Below are 25205 nucleotides of genomic sequence, written 5' to 3' on the forward strand. Positions count from 1 at the left end.
ATTGCCATTAACTGGAAACAAATTAACGCAATTTAAAAAAATATTGTAATTAATGACAGTTTTAATCACACTGTTAAACAATAAGAATACCAATTTAAATTTATTATATTTTTGATGTTTTTCTACATTTTCATGTCTATTGATTTCAATTACAATACAGAATACAAAATGTATAGTGCTCACTTTATATTTTTGATTAAAAGTATTTACACTGTAAAAAACAAAAACAGTATTTTTCAATTTGCCTCATGCAAATACTGTTGTGAAATCTCTATCATGAAAGTGCAACATACAAATGTAGATTTTTTTTTTGTTACATAACTGCGCTCAAAAACAAAACAATGTAAAACTTTAGTACCTACGAGTCCTCAGTCACTAAGCCAAACAAGCTTGTTTACATTTACAGGAGATAATGCTGCCCACTTCTTATTTATAGTGTCACCTGGAAGTAAGAACAGGCATTCACATGGCACTTTTGTAGCCAGCGTTGCAAGGTATTTACATGCTGGATATGCTACACATTCGTAAGCCCCTTCATGCTTCGGCCACCATTCAAGAGGACGTGCTTCCATGCTGATGACACTCGTTAAAAAAATAATGCATTATATAAATTTGTGACTGAACTCCTTGGTTTTAACCACATTCTGCCATATGTTTCATGTTATAGCAGTCTCGGAGAACAACCAAGCACGTGTTGTTCAATTGATCTCCGCAGATTTGACAAAACATAAAGCAGATACCAATATGAGATTTCTAAATATAGCTACAGCAGTGGACCCAAGGTTTAAAAAACTGAAGTGCGTTCCAAAATCTGAGAGGGATGAGGTGTGAAATATGCTGTCAGAAGTCTTAAAAGAACAACACTCCGATGCAGAACTACAGAATCCGAACCACCAAAACAGATAATCAATTCAAATGATGAAAATAAATGTGTGTCAATCTGCACTGCTTTGGATCATTATTGAACAGAACCCGTCATCAGCATGTAAGCCTGTCCTCTGGAATGGTGATTGAAGCATGAAGGGGCATACAAATGTTTAGCATAGCTGGCACATAAATACGTTTGATGTTGGCTACAATGGTGCTATGTGAATGCCTGTTTTCACTTTTAGGTGACACTGTAATTAAGCAGGCAGCGTTATCTCCTATAAATATAAACAAGCTTGTTTGACTTAGCGATTGGCTGAACAAGAAGTAGGACTCCGTGGACTTGCAGGCTCTAGGTTTTATGTTGTTTTGAGTGCAGTTATGTAAAAAAGAACTCTACTTTGTAAGTTGCACTTTCACAAGAAAGATTGCAATAAAGTACTTGTATGAGGTGAATCGAAAAATACTATGTCTTTTGTTTATCTTTTTATAGTGAAAATATTTGTAACCAAAAATAAAGTGAGCACTGTACACTTTGTATTCTGTGTTGTAATTGAAATCAATATACTTGAAAATGTAGAAAATATCCAAAAATATTTAAATAAATGGTATTCTGTTATTAACGGTGTGCTTAAAACCGCTGTTAATCACATTTTGTTAATCTTGTGATTCATCACAATTTTTTAATTGACAGCGCTATTTAAAACACTGTGAAAATTAAGGAAAAAACAATTTACCTCATATTACAAAAAAGTTTAATATTGCAGACATATATAGCTCATCAAAAATTCCATATAACAATCTTTAATTGAGCCTTTGTATATACCCTGTTTAAAAACTATCAAATTTGTTTTGTCTGCTAGCAATAGCCGGGAAGGGTTACAAAACTTCAAGTCTAAATTGCAGTCTGTTTAGCTTTTAGAACACCTTTTAGGTGAAAACTTTCGTTTCCTTCGTGTATGCATGGCATTGATTGCTGTGCACATAAAATCCCTCATACATTAAGAGAAGGATCCTTTTTAAAATGAGTTACTATAACCACAGTTTGTTTATACAAAGTGATCTGCTGTGTCTTGGCTAAATCTTTTATTTAATATAGCCTTTATCTGGAAAAGGGAACAACTTGATCCTGTACTTTCAGGAGATGGATTTGAACTGATAAGGTCACAATACTAGAGATGGAAAAAGCTGCACCAATGTGTATTTAGTAGATCCAGTTGAGATTTTTCACCCAGAATTATTTTGATGGAAAATGGCGTTTTTCCAAAAACTTTTTTGAAAAATGTATCATTGAAATCAAAATCTGCTTTTCACACAATTGTGCATGATTTTACTAAAATTCTTACATAAATCATTTGAAAATTTGTTTATCAAAGATCTGTTTTTCAGTATATATGGATTTCAATGAAAATGCTAGTAACAAATGTGGAAAATTTCGTGACCAAACAGAAAATGAAACCATTTTCAAACACTGCAAAATGAAAACAATTTTTCATGATTTTCGACCAGCTCTGGTTTTAGTGACATGTCCCTTATATTTAAAAAAGTGCTAGTTCCCTGAAATTTCAACATAAATACGTAGATGGTTTTGCACATCTTACAACTGCTGAGTTTACCGCATTGTTTGCAGACAGCATTGAGCATTTATATGGAAGAAGTCACTGGATAATTTATATCTGCACCCAAATTTTATCCCCAAAAGAAAAAGGCATTATATTTTCTCTTCCAGGGTAGCTGTTAAGTTCACCAATCCTCTACTTCAACTACAAACGGTTCTTTTACAGCTATTTTGCCACTGTTCACAATCACACAATCTTGAAGAGGGCGGTCATGTTCATCCGTCTGCTGAAGTTCTACAGCGTGCACCACAGACTATTAAAACAAAACACTTACATTTAGTAAAGAAAACAAGGTTTGCTAATATCCAACACAAAGCAAAAGACTGTGACCTTAGCAAAAAATAAATTTTCTGCAGCTTTTGTACTTGGATCTTTTCCTGCTTTGTTCCTACTACTCCTGAGGACATTTTGCACCAAAAAATGCCACACACAGTCTTTTAAAATTCTGCAAATGTTACTTGTCAAATAAATGTGAAGGACCCAGAGTGGCACTGGGAAGCATAGGCCACTGGCTGCACAGATATAGGAGATCACTGTGCAGCTCTCCGCTCCAGGACATAGACTTACCAGTGAGGCTGCACCCAACCCTGACACAGCACAAGGACCAGGCCGGGCCTGCCCCTCTGTGCCCGGTGCACCAGATGTGAGCAGGCAGGCTCAGCAAGGCAGGATCCAAATATGGAGGGGTTTACTGTGGGGGATCTGGGTGCACAGAGTCTTGGGGAGGGTTCTGAGTGCAATGGTAATGGGACTCCGCAAGGGGATCCAGGTGAAGGTGGTTAGGGCTCAGCAGGGAAGGGTGGGTGTGGGGGCAGTGAGGCTTGGTGAGAGGGTCTGAGGGGATCTGGATCCATAGGGCCTGGGAAAAGGGGGGAGCATTTCCCTATACAGTGATCCCTCCCCCCGCAGCTGAAGAGCAATAGGTGCAGGAAGCATGGGGTGGGGAGAGTTTGCAGAACTTCCTACAGTCGGGAGAAATCTGGGAGTAGGTCTGACATGGCCCCGAATGCCATGCAGGGGAAGAGGAAATCCCATCCTCCACAGCCCAGCCAGGACTAGCAGCTGAGCCCGGCGCAGGGTAGGAGCTAAAAGCTGTCTTTTTCCCAGTCCCATTCCCTGCCCCACTGTGATTTACCTCTCTACCAGCTGTCCGGGCACCTGAAACATACTGCTGGGGAGGGTCTCATGACCGCTCTTGGGACTTCCCTTTGCTTCCCCATCAGAAAGTCATTTTTTTGCAGAGAAGCAAAGAAATCTGCAGGGACATAAATTCTGTGCATGCGCAGTGGTGCAAAATTTCCACAGGAGTAGTTCCCACATAAGCTAAGCTAGGCTGGGTGGTTCGATAACAACTCACCATCTAGTAAGGAGCCTGAACTCAAATATTATGTGCCTTCGTATCAAAGGTGGACCATTTTGGGGGCGGGGGGGGGGAAGCACCTAATGTCATAGCAAAGGAGGAACTGAAAATATTCTTACAGCCGATAAAGCTAACAAGCACACACAATTCTATCCATGCTCTATCATCAGTAATTGAATCTTAGGATCATGAAGGCTGCATAGTAATTTTCTTCTTTAATCAGAAGCTCTACTCGTGTATGGAGTATGAATATCATCTGGCCTGAGCTGTTTTTACCAGTTAATGAAGTTCTGATTTAAAATTTACTCTGAATCTGCCAGAAAAGTTTCAACTCCTATTGTGGCTCTTAAAAGATGTGATCAAATGAAATCTTTGTGCTCTATATAGAAAATATCTATAAAATAGGTTCCACATCTGTCTACTTCAAAACAGAGATGAAAAGAGTGGGAAAACAAGGTGTTAGGGCAAACTCAAATAGCAGTAAGTGAAGTCAGATATAGGGTGATACAGCAGTGTGGTGTACAGTATTTAGGCATTTTGTGGTTTTTCACAGTAATCAAGTATCAATGAAATGTTTTGTAACTGTGTACCTAATATTCTGATGTTGTTTGTACATATCTGAATAATTTTACTTTCACTCTAAGATTTCTTACTATAGCAGACCCCACCATTGAGAATATTATCCATTTTTACAAAACTGGGGTGTTAGCTTGAAAAACCAGTAAATTCATTATTAAATGGATAACAAGATTAGTGGAAGAGGAACATGAACTCAGATAGCACTCTCCAATTTAGGACATCCAAAGGTCTGAGGGTTCCAAACACTGTATAATAGCACTGACTACCTGCCACCAGGCTACAAAGGAGTCTGTCAGAAGCAGGCTAGTCACAAGCATCAGGAAACATGAAGGTCAAAGTGACTACTTTGTTTCAATTTCTGCAATGAACATTTGTTGTTTCATAGGACATTTCAAAGTTAAGTGCTTTACATTTCTCTGTCTTGTATACATTATAGATAATAGAGACCAAATTCTGCTGTCAACTATAATGGTATAAATCAGATTTACATTGTTGCAACAGCCAAATTTGGTCAGATCTATCTACTTTGATACTATATTTTTAAACCTACCATTCCATCAATGACTTTACCAAATACTACATGTTTTCCATCCAACCAGGAAGGTTTTGTCACAGTGATGAAGAATTGAGAACCATTGGTATCTGGACCAGAATTAGCCATGCTGACCCATCCAATTCCATAGTGCTTGAGTTTAAAGTTCTCATCTGGAAACCTCTCTCCATAGATACTTGTTCCTGTGACACAAAACAAAAGCAGGTTTAGAAATGTACTAGCAGTAATATAATTAAAGCCACAGAATTAAATTTCCCTTTGGAGCAGAAAGCAGGAAAAACAGTACAATTTTTAGTAATTAAGACAATTCAGATGTTGGGTAATCCCATCTCCTTCACACACCACAGTAAAGGTGTTCTGATCCAAAACACTTCATATGTACAAAGGAGTATCTTTGAAAAACCTACCCGTAGACATGGAACAAAACTATTTGTTTAGTGACAACTATGTGCTCGGCCCTCTACAATGAGTTTAAACAAGATAATAAGGGCTGTAGTAAGAGGAGGCCCTGAGATATAAACCTTGGTATCAGAGGCCTGGTATGAGGCCTGAGCTAAAGTAATGGTCAAGACTGCTAACATAAAGCAAAGTTAAGCTGTGAGCCAGAGGCAGGCCCTGCTCACAGAAGCTGGCAAGGAAAGGGCTGCTGCTGCAAGAAGATATGTACCTAAAAGGTACTGAACACTAGAGATCAGAACATTCACATACTTGCACATTCCACACAGATAACAAGGAACAGACTGACCCATCCCCGTGACAGGGGCAAAAGGGTAATATGATGGATAGAGTTGTTTTGTTCCAACCAACATGTACAAGGTGAGAGGTGGCACCTTACTACATAGAGGGGTTGTACCTTGCTCCGTAGAGGGGTTGCACCTCAATACGTCAGGAGTGATGTGTAACTTGTTTGTACCTGTGTATAAGAATGCATCCCTGGGACGGTGTCTTTGTCCAGCCGAGGGGGCAGTGGAAAGTCCCGCCACTGACTGAGCTGAGTCCATTGTCAAGGAGCACATATGTACTAGCTAGCTGTACCTTAACAGCACCTTGGACTACGTTTGCCGGGGAGCTGGAGCCTGTGCTTTTCTTCGACAATAAACCTGGCCAGCGTGCCTTTATATCTTACCAGACTCTGATCATTGGGGGTTCTCTTCGGGTCTGCTGTGTCAGCTACCCGTGCAGAGCTGGGGCACCACGCAGAGGGAACACACGCATGCAGCTGAGTTATACCAACATTGAGCAAAGCAAAGCACCACACTGGTAGCATCTGAAAACAAGGGCTACTGAAAAAAATTAGCTATGTCTTGTGACATTTTTAACATGTAACTTTAGAACTGAACCATTCTTTGTCTAGCACGAATTACTTTTTTTAAACAATGAGTCCGTTAGGCTAACCCAAATTTAGTTACAATCCACGGGAATTTATTTATTTATGTTATTTAATTACAGAAAGACTGCACTGTTCTCTAAAACAGAGAATTTAGAAGGGAAAAAATAATTGGTGTAGGTTTAAATTCCACTGTTATGAGAAAAGAAAGCTACATGGATCATCTGTCTCTTACTCTGTATATACAGTGCCTAGCACAATGGGACCCCATTCAGAGCTGGCCCCTAGACACGACTATAATAAACATGATTAATGGGAATACAGTGAGAAAGCAGACAGTGTTCACTGCATTGCTAGATTGTGTCTTTCGTGCTCTAATCTTGGCACTTTCCCTTTCCCCACAATCTGTTCCTATGGGTAATCACTAGCACGGTTATGTAGACAACTCAAACTGGGAGTGCTTGGAAGGAGCAGGCAGCCAGGAGAGAAAGTACAGACAATAGGAAAGGAAAATCTAGAAGAAAGAATGCATCCTACACAAGAGAGACTGCCCTTTATCAGTTAAGTGCTAGATCCAGAAAAAGCCTGTTCCTGCCACTTCCTGTTGACTGAACAATGTGAATAGCCAGATCATCTGATGTGTAAAAAAAAAACAAACCACCAATGTGGAGCACACTTATTTTCAAATCTGTCTCCCACATTTCATCCTTCGTTGGTCTGAGATGCTCCCCACGTAGACACATTTCAGAAATGAATTCAAGTAACTAAAGGTGATCACAGTAACCTGGACGTGAAGCTTTTGATCAACTAAGTAGCAGCAGGAAGATGTATGACCATTCTGGTACATTTATTCTAAATGGTTAAAGCAATTCTCACCCTGAACATTTTCAATCTTCTGCTCAAGAATGTGATTGGCAGAAACAACTTTACTCAATTACAGGAAGAAAAGGATGACTTGGGTACAAATGGGTTAGGATAGAAATTGGCATGAGATGCTGAACTATGCGGAATTTAGTTCCATGCCTCATCCTTTGCAGTTCTTAAGAAACTTCTCCCCTAGGAGATTGAGAAGGATGGGAAGTCCATCTTCCACTGGAGCACTGAGCAAGGATCAGTTTTTGGAATTAGATGATCTACATGATCAACTGCATGTAGCTGTAGAGAAGCTTATAGTGCTGGATCTTGCACTTGCATACCAGCATGCTGTACTACAGGTCAAGTCCAGAATATGAACAAAATTAACATAAAAGGTTTTCTCCAAAGACCGAGAGACAGATTCCCCAAGCAGCCTGTACAGCGAAGTGGCAGCATTACTACAGGCCCCGAGGAGAAGGAAGAATAGAGGCAGGAGCGTAGGCTGCATTCAAACTTTCAGGTGGCAAACCTGCTATATAGTAATCTCATCCTCTAGAATGTGAATACGGCCCTTATTTACTGTTTTTGCATCCTATCTCCCTGCAGATAATACTGCCTTTGTTCAGAGCCACTTAACTGTTTTCCTAAGAAAGTAGTTAAAAAGAAAATACTTGCCGGGGGGACCAAGAGCAACCCCTTGCCCCACCACATACACAAATAGCATGGATCTCATATATTTTCATTTGCATAAGAATCTTTTTCCAAACCTATACTATTCTCCTAAGCCAGTTGGCACAGCCCACCATTGTTTTAAAACATTCTCAGCACATACCTTTTTAAAATATATGACCTCAGAAAACTGGTCATATTTCAGTTGACATTGTGAAGCTTTAATTGAACATATTGTCTGGCAACTAAAGTTTTGGTAGCTAGCTGTAGCTACAAGGTCTTTGGCATCCATTTTTACTCAATTAAATGTTTTGTTCATTCTTTCACTATGCTGAACTTGCATGTAAAGCTGTTAGGAGGAGAAGAGTTGGAGAATAATAAGCATGTTACCTCCAGTTCCATCACCAGCTGTGAAGTCTCCACCTTGAATCATGAAATCTTTGATCACACGATGAAATTTACTTCCTTTGTACCCATATCCTTTCTAAGAAAAGCAATAAAGCTCCAAATGAGTATATATGCATTTTTATGTAGGACATTTATCTATGGCAGATGGAAAGAGGCAATCAACATGACTGTTAGAGCTTCACACATTATAGACAAAACAAGAAGAAAATCGCAAGAAAAGACTTTGTAATAGGGCACTACCACCACTTTCCAAAACCACAGCAAGACACAAGAATACATGACGCAAAATAATGTAGGATGTGGGTGAGTGCTGCTCATGCTATGCTGTGATACCACAGAATAAGGAATGGAAGAAGCATATAATTTCATGATAGTGACAGCAAGTTACAAAATTCTTCCTAATTCAAGAGATCCTTATTTGCTATTCAAATAATCACACAACCCACATTTACTAGTCTCAACTACAATCTAGGGATGGATTAAGTTCATAGTTTAAGGACCAAGGTCTGCAGAGGCCTATGTAATGGCCTGCACAATGAAATTTTGAGAACAAAGTTGTGAAAGGAGTTTGGGATTATAAATAGGAGCGATGGGCCCATAAGATGGTTCTCTTACATTTAGTATCCCTAGAATGAAAAAATTATGGACAATCAACATGGAAAGTTCACAACTGAAATGTCATATTGTACAGCTGTACTTTTTCACCTTTTATTCTCCACCCAAACTCGTATGTTGTGTAAAAGAAAGAAAACAAACATACTTCCCCAGTTGCCAGTGCAATGAAGTTCTCAACAGTCTTTGGGACAACTTTTCCAAACAAGCCAATTACAATTCTGCCAATATCTTTCTCTCCAATCTTCACATCAAAGAACACCTGGATATTTTTATGAAGAAAACAAAATTATACAAATATGATAAAAACAGACTAAACTTTGTAAGTATTAAAGCAAATGGCCTTTGGATGGTATTATGTGAATGGAGTTCTAAACAGCATGCACTTTTGTGAATAAAGTGGCTTTAAGAGGTTTTTCTTAAATTATGCAGAAGAATGTGCTAAGCATTGTGAATACCAGTTCTGGAGTTTCATTCATCACTTTAAAATGCTCAGACAGAAAGCTACATAAAGTTACAATACCAATCCTGTAGACATGCTTCCAAGAGCTTTTTTCACAGGTGCCAATACCGAAATGTATATGAAGATATAACCACAGTTTGTTGGTAAAGATATGCCCACTTTTAGCATTCATGAATACCAAGGTAGGGGGAAAGTTTTAAACAACCAATGCTGCTATTCAGATATGTGGACAACAATGGGGAATTACAATACAGGGATTCTCAAAAGCCAGTTTTCCATCCACTTGCAGGTAAGCATATACCCATTTACACTAAAAGTGGCACTATTTAGATCACTGACAGCAACTGGTCATCTAGACAAAAGTGTACACAATGTAGTTTATTTGGCTAATTAATGGTGAGAATTATTTTCTGTTAGAAGCCAGTTGCCTTGCTAAACACAAGTTTAGAAGTCTGCCTAGAGAAATAAACATGTTGACTTGAAGTTGGACATCTCACTTCATAGAATCTGCAGGGTAAGAATGTTTCTATAAAATCACTCCAAGAAGGCTGAGTTAGAGTATTTTAATGTAGTTCAGAATCTATTAATCAATTTTATTTGAATATGCAGATATTCTAAAGGGATTAAAAATAGGAATAGCTGTCAGAAAGTGAGATATTTTTAAGTTCACAAAAATCTAAATAAAGACTGTTGCGCCTGCTAAGAAAACACTGTCCTCTTTCCCCCTCCACAACCCGTGTGTGTGTCATACTGTGATGTGGTATTTGATGTTCCTTGTGGCATTCAACAAAATATTGTGTGTCCAACAACTTAGCTTGGTAGTAAAATTAAATGACCATGGTCTCTTTCCTATGTGAACGGGTCTTTCATTCTCTCCTACTAGCTGTTTCTGTTATATCTCTTGACCTTACATGGATTTTTGAATATGAAGGTTGATTATGATTACAGAAATGTCCAAAAGGTGTGGGGGGGGGGGAACTTTGGTCCACCTAGTCCATTTTCTTGCCACCCTACTTTCTGGATGTATCTAGAATTAATATTCAATACTAGTTAGAGAGCAGATTTTCAGAACTGTACCCATGAAAACCGGGGTGTGTTTGCACACTTTTCTGAATCTGGCCCTAAGACAAATTTAAGAAAAGGGTGAATTTTTTTTATCTCCTGTTCCAACGACCGCCCTCAATTATCTATTCCAAATTTGTTTCTGATCACCATGGAGTAGAAATCCTGTCTACCCTTCAGCTCCTACAGAATTTTTTTAAGGAAGCATAAAATGTATCATACAATGAGGTACGCCAGTTCCAACAGGTTCGAGCATCCTGACACATCCACATGGCTTCGAACATTCATCTGGTTGTCAGATAGCTCCACTTACCTTCCATCCTTCATGTCTAAGGCAGATTATTTTCTGTTTATGAGGAGGATCTGCAGAACTGATGCAGGGTTCATTGCCTGCCTGCTGCTTTTAAAGCAACAACAGAGGCCTATTAAATTAAGATAAATGTTTTCTTAATTTATACCAGAATGTCAGTGTTTTACTATATTTTATATTTGACTCATATCTGGCTGATCTCATAGTACCTGCTTTTCAAGTTTTGGCAAGTAGGGGTAAGAACAGAACTCACGCTAACAGAATACAAGGGAGAGATGGCAAAGCAGTAAACTGATCCAACTTCCCATACTGCAAGATTTAATAAACAGAGCCCTGGAGGGAGAAGGCAGGGTATGACTGAGCTCTGACTCACAGATGGTTAAAACACTAGTGGAGTCACTGTAAATTGTAGAAAACAGGTCCAAACAGTACTTCAATGAGGAGTAAAGCATGAATACAATTAAATATTGTAAAGTTTTTTATAAAATGAATATTATGAAAAGTGGAATATGTTTAGGTAATGAAAGTTTGAATGGTGCAGGCAGCTGCTGAAAGAAGCTATTCTGGGACTCATTCTCTAGTTGTTACAAAACTCTTACATAACGGAAATATTAATACTCTTAAAGAACTGCAACTGTGTCAAATACCTAAAGGCACCTGGCTTTTCCTCTCATTCCCCATAACTAGTACCAGTGCAATCTCATGCCGTTATATTCCACTTGCATAATATTTCCACGGAAGGCCAACCACTCGGTAGGAGTCAACATTTATATGGATAATGAAAACATCCAGTAATATTAATTAAATAAGATACAAAGTAAAATAAAGTACAACTATAACCCTCCATGGTTCAAATAATAGGCTAATCACCAACTGATCAGAACTAGGAAAAAGATTCTCCAAGAAGCAAATTATTCCATAGTTATCCATTGCTGAGTTTCTTGAATCTTCCTCTGAAGTTCCTGACAATGGTTGAGACACTGTACTGGCCTAGAGGATTTCTGGACTGATGTGATCCAGAAATTCCTGTTTTCCTGGCTCCACTGAAGCAAGAGAGATACCAGGCACTAGTACAAACTCCTGTGTCAATTTTGCTTGTCCAGCACATGTACAAACACATATTCATAGAAGACAGTTGCACTCTTACTGTGCTTGACATTAGAAGGGTTCCTGAGAACAGATCCCAGATGTAAGTTGCCATAGCTTTGTTACCTTCAATGGACTCCCACTGACTTCAGTCTACCTCATGAGAATTTACTCTGTATTCCACCCAGTGCTATGCACTCCCATAGAAATAAGATATCAAAAAGGTAATCTAATCCATAACAACAATAATATGTAGTATTCATCTATCAGGTGTTATAAACATCAACTCATGGATTGGTTAATATTCACAACAGCTCACATGAAACCAGTAAGTATAGTTAACCCCAGTTTATAAACTAGGGAAGGTTACATGAGCTGGTTATATAATGAGGAGACCTTAGATAGAACTTCGGAGTTCCTAGATCCCACTCCTGAGCTCAGCTCGTGCAGGCACTAGAGCATGGACACGCTGCACGTAGGGTGCATGATCTTAGCACAAATCACCGCTACTAACCACGATCATTCCCTACTTTCCTTCCAACTTTCTTACTCGACAAGGCTGGGCTGGGTGTGTCTCTCCGCTGTGGAGCTGTGACACGCTGCAAGAAGTTAGCACTGGTACTACAACCCCTCCCTATTGCTCTGACCGAGTTTACAGGTTAGAACACAAAACACCGGGGAGCCCCAGACTGCGGGTGCGGGAGCCTGAGCTAGATGCACAGCAGAAGAGGGGTTTACACTGAGACAAGGGTCAGCGGTGCTGCGTGCAATTCCCCCTTACCCACCCACGGGCGGGGTTTAAAGGGGCGGCGCTGGAGAGGGGCTTTGTCCCCAAAGAGGGGACAGCAACCTGCAGCTGACAGGGCTCCAGCGCCGCCCCTCGGCTGGAGTCACCTTGGCAGTCACGGTGGCTCCCCTCTTCTTGAAGCCCGAAGCCCGCAGGGGCCGCGCCAAGACGCAGAGGCAGAAGAGGGCCCAGAGAAGGGGCGGCCGGAGCCCTGGGCGGCGCGGAGCCCGCTGCGACCAGGCGGCAGAGCGGCCCATCTCCTGCTGCTACTGCTGCTCCGGGACCGCGGAGGGTGGGACGCATCTAGGGGCGCCTGCGCCCGGCTCCGGCCAGCTCCTCCCGCTGACACCGTGGCGGGGGGCGGGGAAGCCTGGGCCCATCTCAGCGGGGGAGCGGCCAGGCTGGCTGCAGCAAGCGTGCCCTGGGGGGGGAACAAGCCCCCCCCTTTTCCCTGCCGCAGCAGCCGGAGCCCCTGGGCATCCTGCCAGGCTCTGCCCCCCCGTGGCGGATTCGGCTCGACTCTCCCTGGGGTTTGCCCCGCCCGCGGCACCCACAACACTGGGGCTCGAGGTGCTGCCTTGTGAGAGGAGGAGCCAGTGGTGCTCGCCTGTCCCTGTAGCTGCGGGAGCCCCTGGCTCCGCTGCGCAACTCAAAGCCCGGGGGCCCTGCCACGCTGGGTATGGGCGGCCGGATCCTACACTAGTCCCTGCCCGCTTAGCCTGTGCGTGGACACGGCTGTCTGCCCCGCCCCGGAGCGTGGAAGCTGCGGCTAGGCTGGGATACCTTAGTGCCAAACTGGGCTCTTAGCCGCAGATCATCTTGTTGGAGGCTGCAATCTTGTACGTAAACCCATTTGTCACGCCCTTTGGGGAGGGGTTGGTGCCTTCAGACTGGGCTTTTGGAGCAGGGAGTGGCTTCTACAATGTGTTTGTACAGCACCCAGCACAGAGTAACCCTGAGCTTGGTTGGGCCTTTGGGTAGTAGCGCTGTAATAAAACGAGTGATGCTACTAGCACAGAATATAGACAAGTGATTCATAGCAGGGATAGGTCTGACATCTGAGTAGATAGAGTAGTACAGTACTGACCTCCTTAAATTGTAAGGCAAAGCCCATACTGCTCCTGTCGGGGAATCTGACGGGCTAATCCTGCCATGGAGTTCAGTGAGAGATGTGCCTACATACATCTGCGGGCAGAACTTGCTCCAGAGGAATCCTCAGTTTGTGTAGCTTGGTTGAAGTGGTAGAATTTAAGGAGGCCGGTCATTGAAAATTGAGCCTTGTTGTTTGGCATTATTTTGTTTCTGTTCAATGTAGTTCTTTGGGAAGATACATAAACATGGAGGTGAAGGAAAATAAAAATTTAAATACAAAAACACTTCAAAAGATTCCTTAATGTTATATTCCTGGGGGCATTCGCCACCAAAAAGTTAAAAATTCTGCAGATTTTATTTGTCAAAATAACACTACATAATCACACCAGTTTCAATTATTTTGGCAATTTATTTCAAAATGCCTTCCAGCAAGTATATCTGTAATAATATAGACACACACAAAAATTCCCCAAGGAGTAGAGAGTTAAAGAAACCCCTATGACAACCCAGTTCCTGTTTCTCTGCCTCCTTCTCCCCTCAAGCAGGGGAGGGAGTGGGCAGACACCCACAAAGTCTCCCCCACAGAGCCCAGTGGCACCCCCCAACCAATACACCTGAACCCCTTTCCCCTCTTAGAGCCCAGAAACCCACAATCCCTCCCCTCCAGAGCCCAGATGCACACACACACCCCTTACCCAAACACCCACCTCCTCCCCTCCCAGAACCCAGGGATCCAGAGGTAGAAACATCCTGATGCTCTGTTCCAGGCTTGCACTGTTTCCTGTGCGCTGCCCTCTCTTCCCTCAGGGGATTCTGGGAACTGCAGCTGCCAGGAGCCCTCTAGCTCAGAGGTTCTCAAACTGTGGTCCATGGACCACTGGTGGTCCACAAGCTCCATTCAGGTAGTCCATGGATAGTTCCCTCTAAGGTGCACACCTGGACGGCTGCACTAATTGAATGCCTGGAACCTAGAGAGGACACACATGTAAGGTGAGGTGGTGGCCTTGGGGGGAATAGAGGGTAGGTGGGAGGGGGCAGTGGGGTGAGGGGAATTTGCGACGTGCAGGACTGCTGTAGGCAGAGAAAAAGGTGACTTTCCCCAGATCCAGGCAGCGGCTGCCAGGGACAGACGACCATCCTTCCCAGCCCCAGTTCAGGGGTTGCCACGGCAGGGGAGGGGGCACACATCCATCGCATTAGAAAGGTAAGTCTACTAATATTAAAATATGAGATGTGTGCTTTTATTTGTAGAACAACAAAACTTTAATTTTTTGTATAACTTTACAGTAGTTAGCTAACGGTACACACAGCATGTGGAAAGCTCATTAAGTGGTCTGCTGAGACCCTCAGCAATTCTCAAGTGGTCCATGAAAAAAAAAAAGTTTGAAGAACCACCGCTCTAACTCCCTCTTCCTCCTGCCAGCTGTATCTTCTATGTGCAAGCTGGGCTCTGCCAGGTCCAGCAACCCCTACTGGTGGCTAGCAGCACAGCACCCCATTTCTGTGGGAGAAAGGAAATTCTGCACTCACAATGTTAATTTCTGCAAAATTCTGCATTATGCACTGATGCAGAGTTCCCCCAAGAGTAGTGTCAGCAAATCACTGCAGAGAGTGTGTGTAACCCACACAGCTTCTGGGTATGGTGTTCTGTCCTATCTAGTGGTCCTGAGACCATTTAGAGAGTGTGAGTGTAAGTCTGCATCTGTGTCTGCTCTACAGAACCCTCAGTTGGCTTTTAGCACATGGGGTAGAGGCTTATGCTTTAAGATCCTGGGTTCAGTCCTGCCTGCAGATAACAAGGGTCTGTTGGTATTACATGTGCACAACTGTATTTGTAGCTGTATGCCTTTTGTTTTAAAGAGGAAAAGGATTACCCCAGAAGCAAGCCTTTATGTTTATATAGCTCTCCAGTTCAATCACCTCCTATGCCTTCCCATTAGCAAGAATAGAAGCTGGATCCTGCTCCAGCAAATCATTTTAACTATGCCTTTGGCTAGTTTTCTTTTATTATTGGAAACATTTTATATGGTATTCCTCCTGAATATTGATGTCCCTCTTATCTTAGACTTATACTATGTGTCCCAGGAAACTTTGTAGTCTCCAAAGTTTCTGTATCTGAGTAAAAGTGGAAGGGATTCACTAATTTTTCCCTAAATCTTTCCAATGTAATTCCAGATCTCCACTATTAACCCTTCTGCTACACCTGCTGCTTGATTCTTGATTGTACTAAGACTGTGGTCAGATGGCTAAAGTAAAAAATGTAGTTATCTGGCATGACAGAAAATGTTTGTCAGTGATTACAAGGCAGAACTGAATTGTAAAAAAATGCTCACATTTATCTGGCCATTTGATCCATTAAACTCCATTTCCTCAGGAAAGGGGAAAACAGTAGTGGCTCAGAATCTGGGGAGCCAGTTTCTCCTAGTAATGTTGCTGGAGGAGCTGCTGTAATCGAGAGCAGGTGTCTGAGAGGAACTCAGGTGAGTTGAAGATTCTGCTGCCTCTGGACCCCTGCAGTGATGAAAGGTGAGAGAGGTTGCAATTCTCTTGCAGTTTGAAGATAATAGTTGAGTTTGGGGAGTGGGCAGGTAAATGTGAATGACTTACAATTTTTAGGAAAAACTATGACAAACTTACTAGCCTAAGCCCTGATTTTCCAATCTGAGCAAGGTGAGTGGACTCTTGCTCTTGTGCAGAGCCCAGGGCTCTTACAGGAGCTTCTTCCCTGCAGATCAGCTGAGAATTAGAATTCCTAGTGAGCTTCAGTGCATGGGGCAAGACATTTTGTTTGGATTCTGCTTGTTAGTTTTGCTTGTTTCATTGACAAAACGAGAACTTGTTAATGTTTGTGTAGGTGGTAATAGCATTTCGTTAATGACACCATTAGGGATAATTCTGCTGCATGTGCACAAAAATATTATTAATGTTTAAAAATCCAAGTAGGCTGGAAACTTTACAGTTTCATACATTGGGTGCCTTTTCTGCCAGTGTTCTTTAACCACGAACAATAATTGAATATGTGCATCTTTTTTATGTTGGTGTAAGAAATCCATTGATCCTTAAGAGTTAAGGTTCAGATGACTGCCCTATGTTCATTACATTATATAATACTGTACAATGTGACTTTCTACTGAGTTAGGATTTATGTGGAAATAAAACAAAATTTAATACAAAAAGTGTACTGGTTTATTACATTGCATAGATATAAAGAACAGTGAGCCATGCCACGTTAGCTTTGTTAGAAGACAGTTAATGTTGAAAAGAGTGTAAACAGATAGCACCAGCTGCATCAATTTCACTACAGAAATATCCCCAATTACACACAAAAGAATTAAAATACAGTCAACATACTGAAGATCACACATTAATCTTATATTCCAGGGTCAGCATTAACAGTGCTCATGAAAACAAGATTTAGGGCCCAATCCTGCAAACATATGGGCTCCAGTCCTGCAATGGGTACAGAAGCAAATCATGTGTGTGTTTGCAGGATTGAGCTCTTACATACAAGTTGCTTGACACATGCGAGCAGTCCTGATATAAAGAACAGTGAGCCATGCCACGTTAGCTTTGTTAGAAGGCAGTTAATGTTGAAAAGAGTGTAAACAGATAGCACCAGCTGCATCAATTTCACTACAGAAATATCCCCAATTACACACAAAAGAATTAAAGGTTAACAATATGGAAGGGATCGCTTAAGTAATCCATCTCCTCCATCTTCTTCAACTTACTTTGCCCATTAGTGATAGTTATTAATAAAATGTGTTGTTGGCTGTTGGACTTTGAGAAGAATTAAGTTAGTGATGGAACAAGGCTGAATATGTTTTGTCCTTGTTACAATTTTATAGTGGTGGTTAACAGTATTTTTGTCTACTTTTGATGTTAATGTTTTTATGCTTTGATGTGGTTGAGATGAAAGCTGTATGGAGTAAAAGTATTGGAGGGGAAATACTGTTCTTTGACTGTAAAAAAAAAAAATCAAGATACATATGTGTGTAAGTGATGAGGAGAATGCTGACAGTACAATAGAAAGAATCCATACCACCAAGTTTCTATTTGTAGCGTGTGAGGCTGGAAAAACAGAAATATGACTGAATGAAACATTATTTTCTCAACGTTATTTAATATGCATGATAAGTAGCTTGTTTCTTATAACTGTTGTGGGCAAAGACAGGGCAATGCAGTGGATTGGTATGACATTGAAGGAGAAAGGATGATCTGATCGGCACGGGCAATATTTCCATACTTTCAGTGTTTAAGTTTTTGTGTCATGTTAGATTTGAGTGGTGAGCTATGTTGCGTCCACATTATTGTCTGGAATTACTCTAAACTCTTTCATTATACCTTTTAGTAAAGGGTTTTTTGCGGGGAGAGAGGTTGCCCAGGTTTTTTAATATTCAAGTGTCTATCATCCATGTACAGAATACTATTGTAGAAAAAAGAGATGAATTTTGTGTGGACTCTAGATAATATTAGCATAGGATCTAATATTTTAGAGAGATAAAAGAATAAGATGATACAGACTGTTATAAATTCTCATGGAAATGTTATCACTATTGATGATTCAGCTAAATAACTTTTGAAGGAAGATTAATGTAAACAATATTTAAAGAGGGGGACTCCTAAAGAAGGCAAAAACCTACAATGCTACATAAAGTTTATTTTCCCCATTTGAAAAGGAGTATTTTTTTATTGGAAAATTCCTTTCTGGTCCTAAAGAGGCAACTATGTAGAATTCCTGGCAATGTATATGTCATGACTATCAAATTGGCAGTAGATACAAGTCAAGCAAAAAAAAATATGATTGGTAGTAATTGTCTGTGGAAAGAAAGAAATCATAATATTTAAATTTGTAATGACTAATTTCTGGCATGATTATTCCATACTAACTCTTAGAGTTCTGTTCCTCCAGGGCCTCCTTCCTGGAAGCCGTTCTGTGCAGATAGACGCCTGAGTCTGCAGTCACTGGGGCTTCACACAGCCACAGGAGTCTACCTGCACAAAGGAATTTGCAGGATCAAGGCGTAGGTGTGGTGCATTTTAGTTTAAGACCCCAATCCTGCAAACACTGGAGAGTAACTTTACACATGAATAGCCCTACTGATTTAAACAGGACTGCTCGCATGTGTCAAGCAATTTGTATGTAAGAGCTCAATCCTGCAAACACACACATGATTTGCTTCTGTACCCATTGCAGGACTGGAGCCCATATGTTTGCAGGATTGAGCCCTAAATCTTGTTTTCATGAGCACTGTTAATGCTGACCCTGGAATATAAGATTAATGTGTGATCTTCAGTATGTTGACTGTATTTTTTTAAAGTTTATATTAGAGCTGTCGATTAATCACAGCTAACTCATGCGATTAACTCAAGAAATTAATTGTGATCCAAAAAATTAATCACAATTAATCGCAATTTTAATCGCATTGTTAAACAATAGAATACCAGTTGAAATTTATGACATATTTTTGGAATTTTTTTTTACATTTTCAAATATATTGACTTCAATTACAACACAGAATACAAACTGTACACTGCTCACTTTATATTTGCACTGTAAAAGTGATAAACAAACAAAATAAACAGCATTTTTCAATTCACCTCATACAAGTACTGTAGTGCAATCTCTTTACCGTGAAAGTGCAACTCCAGCTACAACAGTGCCATGAGAACATCTGTTCTCACTTTCAGGTGACATTGTAAACAAGAAGCAGACAGGATTATATTCTGCAAATGTAAACAAACTTGTTTATCTGAGCGATTGGCTAACCAAGAAATAGGACTGAGTGGACTTGTAGTCTCTAAAGATTTATATGGTTTTATTTTTGAATGCAGGGTTTTTTTGTACATAATTCTACATTTTTAACTTCAACTTCCATGATAAAGAGATTGCACTACAGTACTTGTATTAGGTGAATTGAAAAATGCGCTTTCTTTTGTTTTTTACAGTGCAATTATTTATAATCAAAAATAAATATAAAGTGAGCACTGCACTTTGTATTCTGTTTGTATTCAGTTGAAATCAGTATATCTGAAAATATAGAAAGCACACAAAAATATTTAAATAAATGGTATTCTGTTATTAACAATGTGATTAATTGCATGATTAATCACAATTATTTTTTTAATCGCTTGACAGCCCTAGTTTGTATATCACCTTTGTCCTAAATGTCAGCAGAAGTATTTTTTGCATATTAACATGTTTTGTCACTGGTAGCATTTTTAAATTGATCAAGGTATATGAAACTATCCAGACAGAAATCCTGTGGGATATTAAAAGAATACATTTCAACTCTGGTTGTGGGGGCACTATGCACTTTGGCTCTTTTGATGATATTTTGTTTTGGAGCTTGTGGTCCTCTAGTGCAATCAGTGAAACATTTACAAATAGAGTTTTCCACTGCTTGACATCCTTCAGTTTAACCAATCGGGACTGGAAAGAGGTGTTTCATAGCATTTGACTGTTTTTTTACAATTTAATATTTGTAAACAGAGCTAAGCATATAGCAACTGACAGATTTTGATTTCTAGTAATACTAGTATTGGCAGTAATTTCATGGCTTTCTTTTAGTACTGTGGCATACTAGTGCGTTATGATTTTACTGTTGAGATTTAGAAATATTCCATACACAAACTGTACTGATATCACATTACACAGGTAAAAAGAATGCTGGGCACAACATATATAATAATATTATTGTGCACTTTTATAGGTCCTTTTGTCATCATTAACTGCTTGACAGCTGCCAGGAATAAAGCTTGGAAGAAAATACTGTGTCCATTAGTGTTTCCATGATCAAGCCTTTATTATGGAATTTCCTAACTTTGATGTTGGTTTAATTCTGAACCTTGAAGTCAGTGGAGTTTTGTCAACTTACTCCAGTCATGAATTTCACCTTATATAATTTCAAGCTGCCATATTACATCTTATTTGTATTTGATTTTAGTATATTGCTCGCTAAAGCTACACATGTGCTTAAAGTTAAGTGTGTGCATGTGTGTTTGCAGGATTGGGTCCTAAGAAGTTACACCACTTCTTTTTATGTACATTCTGTGTCATAAGAATAACAGCTGTAAAAAGTCAGGGCCATAGTATACTTGTAAGAACCAACAGAAAAAAAAATCTAACCAAGGCACTATATATGGTCTTCATTGATAATGGTGAAAGAAGAGGTTTTTTTTTCTTTTTCCTTTATGTGACTTCAGAAGGGTGGGGAATATATCATACTTACTGTCTGTTCTACTAAATCACTCATAAATTGGCTTAGACTTCTCCTGTCATCTGGTGCACTTACTGCAAAATAAATATGTCCTTTACTCCAGATGAGTGCCTTCCTTTCATGGATAGTTATTAAGCTTTTTAAGTTCTGTATCCACATATAATTTTTAGCTGTCACCCTTCTCCCTCTAATAGTCAAAAAATTATTTAGGTGATCCAAGCAGTATGTTTCAAAAATATTGCAGCTGGAGCAAGCAACCCTTATGGCTTTGAGCTCAATTATTTACAAAACGTCTGATCTATCTGTAATTGCACCCATTGGTGGAGTTAATGAGCATAGTTAATTAGATGTCTTCAAATCACCAAGGCCTGATGAAATGCATCCTAGAATACTCAAGGAGCTGACTGAGGAGATATCTGAGCCATTAGTCATGGAAGATGGGAGACATTCCAGAAGACTGGAAAAGGGTAACTGTAGTGCCCATCTATAAAAAGGGAGATAAGGACAACCCGGGGAATTACAGACCAGTCAGCTCAACTTCTATACTCGGAAACATAATAGAGCAAATAATTAAGAAATCAATTTGCAGAAACCTAGAAAATTAGTGGGGTGATAAGTAACAGTCAGCATGGATTTCTCAAGAACAAATCATGTCAAACCAACCTGATAGCTTTCTTTGACAGAGTAACAAGCCTTGTGGATGGGGGGAAGCAGTAGATGTGGGATATCTTGACTTTAGTATGGCTTTTGATACTGTCTTGTATGACCTTCTCATAAACAAACTATGGAAATACAACCTAGATGGAGCTGCTATAAGGTGGGTGCATAACTGATTGGAAAATCGTTCTCAGAGAGTAGTTATCAGTGGCTCGTAGTCATGCTGGAAAGGCAGAACGAGTGGGGTCCCGCAGGGACTGGTTCTTTGTCTGGTTCTGTTCAATAGCTTCATCAATGGTTTAGATAATGGCATAGACAGTACACTTATAAAGTTTGCAGACGATACCAAGCTGGGAGGGGTTGCAAATGCTTTGGAGGCTAGGATTAAAATTCAAAATGATCTGGACAAACTGGAGAAAAGGTCTAAAGTAAATAGGATGAAATTCAATAAGGACAAATGCAAAGTACTCCACTTAGGAAGGAACAACAATCAGTTGCACACATACAAAATGGGAAATGAGTGCCTAGGAAGGAGTAGTGCGGAAAGAGATCTGGGGGTCATAGTGGATCATAAGCTAAATATTAGTCAACAGTGTAACACTGTTGCAAAAAAAGCAAACACAATTCTGGGATGTATTAGCAGGAGTATTGTAAGCAAGACACGAGAAGTAATTTTTCTGCTCTACTCCGTGCTGATTAAGCTTCAACTGGAGTATTGTGTCCAGTTCTGAGCACCACATTTCAGGAAAAATGTGGACAAATTAGAGAAAGTCCAGAGAAGAGCAACAAAAATGATTAAGAGTATAGAAAACATGACCTATGAGGGAAGATTGAAAAAATTGGGTTTGTGTAGTCTGGAGAAAAGAAGACTGAGAGAGGACATGATAACAGTTTTCAAGTACATAAAAGATTGTTACAAGGAGGAAGGAGAAAAATTGTTCTTCTTAACCTCGGAGGATAGGACAAGAATCAATGGGCTTAAATTGCAGGAAGGGTGGTTTAGGGTTGGATATTAGGAAAAACTTCCTGACTGTCAGGGTGGTTAAGCACTAGAATAAATTGCCTAGAGAGGTTGTGGAATCTCCATCATTGGGGATTTTTAAGAGCAGGTTGGACAAACACCTGTCAGGGATGATCTAGATAATACTTAGTCCTGCCTTGTGCAGGGGATGGGACTAGATGACCTCTTGAGCTCTCTTCCATTTCTATAACTCTGTGATCTAGCATTTTTCATTTGAATTCTGTGCTTCAGTATAATTCTCATAACTACAGAGTAAGGCAAGTTTCCTTACAAAAATGTTAGCTGTGGATCTCAGGAAGTGTAGACAGTCAGATTTCTTGGCTTTCAAAACAAATGAATTAAAACTTCATTCTGGCATTTGCAAGCAGTGTTTGCTCTGACTTATCATCACTTAGAATAATGATTCTAGAATCAGAATTATAGCCTCGGCCCTCTGGACACTTACACATATGCTTAACTTTAAGCATGAGAATAGTCTCATTGACATCAGTTTAGCTCACATGTTTAAAGTTAAGCACATGCATTAAGCGTTTGGAGGATCTGGGTCTTTGTTAGCAACTAGTAGTAATAGTTGTAGAAATGTATATTATGGTAGCACCCAAAAGCCCGAATGAGGATAGAGCCCTATTATACTGAGCACTCTACAGACACAGGGAAGACAATCCCTGCCATGAAAGGCTTACAATCTAAAGTAGTAGTGGACAACCTGCGGCCCACAGACTGCATGTGATCCATCAGGGTAATCTGCTGGTGGGCTACCAACTGTTTGTTTACATTTGCACAGCTGCCTGCAGCTCCTAGTGGCCACGGATCACCATTCCCGGCCAATGGGAGATGCGGGAAGCAGCGCGGGTCTGGCAAGAGACAGCATGGCAGAAGGCATAGAGGTGTTTAAAGTAGAAACTGACTTCCAGAAACCAAAGGCTGGTAATTCTGGTATAGCGAAGGTAAAGGTGACAATGAACATCATGATAGGTTAGTAAATCAATGAGGTGGGATGGGGCTAAATTATAAAAGGCTTTGGATGCAAAGGTGAACGGAGAGCCAATGGAAGGATGCTGAGGGAACTGATGTGTTCAGAGCAGTGAGACATGAAGATGAGCTTAGCAGCAATATTCTGAATAGACTGAGGGGAGCCAGGTTGTAGTAGTCAAGGTTGGAAAAGAGGAAGTTGTAGTAACCTAGACATGAAATAACTACACTTGCACAAGAGTTTTGCTGTGTGGACAGAGAGAGGGAAGACTAGACTTTAGGCATTTTTAGATGTAAGAAAAAGTGGTAAGATTTAGAAATGGCTTAAATATGTAGATCCAGTGAGAGAGTCATAGCAAAGACGATGCCAAGGTATAGGCCTCAGTGACTGAGAAGAGAGTGGTGGTGTCAATAGTGCTTAGTTTATTTGAAACACGGATAGATGGTAGTTTGCTATTCAGCTGCAATGTTGACTTTGCAATCCTGACAGTAATACAACTTTAGCTTTGTCAGTAAAGTAAAGAAGTATCACTTAGAAGACACACAGGTAGGCTGTTGCAATGTTTTTAAAACCAGTTTTGTTTATGTCTTTTGGAGAGATTTCTAAAATGCATGGTTTATAAAACTTTTCTCACTCTGAGTCTTGTGCAGTTGGAGTCATAGTAAGGCACTTCCCACTTACAAGTAACATTTTCAGACGTGCTCCAGTAACATAGGCTCATAAATCCCATTTTCAAGTGACTTAGGCACTTAGAGGCCTATGCATCATTGAAATTTAATGGCACATAGGCATCTAAGTCACTTTTGAAAATGGGACTTTAAGCCATTTCAGTACTGTTGAAAATTTTACCCCAGTTTGTACAGGAGATAATGTAGAAAAAAGTACCAGTAAAAAAATCCCTTCAAACTATCTAAAACATTTCTAAAATAGCATTTCTGACAGACATGTAGTATATACATAATGCATGATTATGGGGTGTGGTAGAAGGCAATTGTCTGGAATGACTTCTTAACTTGCTCATGTCATTTCCACTTTTCAGTAATTCATTCATCACAAATTTATGCTGGTAAAACCTTTATACCACACCATCATGTATGTTCTCTGTATTTACTGTACGGCAAGTCTGCCAAACTTTTAGCAGCCTTAATTGCTAACATTTGCTCTTAACACACTGCCACTAAAATTGTTTTATGTTACCGTTCGTTACTTCTGTGATCCATTAATGTGAGGCATTAAAACACAATACAAAATTGAGGAGATTTATTAAATGGTTTGAACAAAGACAGTTAAAATAATGAGCTCAAGTCAGCGATGTTTTATGTAGTTATTTTTATTACAGTATGTTTTCATAGATACCTACTTCACAATGTATTTTATACATTGAAATGTTTTGATTTAATTGTAACACCATTTACAAAACTAGAAAAAGTCCAACACTTAAGATTATTTTACTAGGTGCCTTGTTTTCTTCAAGTCTGGAAACATTCCTTAATTATATTGTGGAAGGTAAAACCAGAGCATTATAAAAGGCTAGAGAATCTCTCTTTTGTTATCAAATCCATTCCATTATTGGCAATCCTGCCCTATCCTAATGTCTTATAATGGTATTGTTTTTCTGTTAAAAATGGTGATATTTGGAGACTCAAACTCAGATCTGAAATGATGACATGGAAGATGATTTACTC

At 40.0% G+C, this 25205-nt stretch overlaps 1 protein-coding gene across 2 annotated transcripts; it reads right to left on the reverse strand.

Moving 5' to 3' along the window:
- Positions 1-1605: 1605 nt before the first annotated feature.
- PPIC (peptidylprolyl isomerase C) lies at positions 1606-12866 on the reverse strand. 2 transcript variants are annotated; one of them, XM_050945984.1, is made up of 5 exons: positions 12665-12866; positions 8998-9111; positions 8220-8313; positions 4976-5160; positions 1606-2739 (listed from the first exon to the last, which is right to left on the reverse strand). In XM_050945984.1, the coding sequence occupies exons 1-5, from the start codon at positions 12812-12814 to the stop codon at positions 2611-2613; spliced, it is 672 nt and encodes a 223-aa protein (XP_050801941.1). In that variant the 5' UTR covers positions 12815-12866; the 3' UTR covers positions 1606-2610. The 2 variants fall into 2 exon arrangements, with proteins under 2 accessions (XP_050801941.1, XP_050801942.1); XM_050945985.1 differs by lacking the exon at positions 12665-12866 and adding an exon at positions 12285-12308.
- Positions 12867-25205: the final 12339 nt, after the last annotated feature.

The sequence above is a fragment of the Gopherus flavomarginatus genome, chromosome 3, assembly GCF_025201925.1.
Source record: "Gopherus flavomarginatus isolate rGopFla2 chromosome 3, rGopFla2.mat.asm, whole genome shotgun sequence".
NCBI lineage: Eukaryota > Metazoa > Chordata > Testudines > Testudinidae > Gopherus > Gopherus flavomarginatus.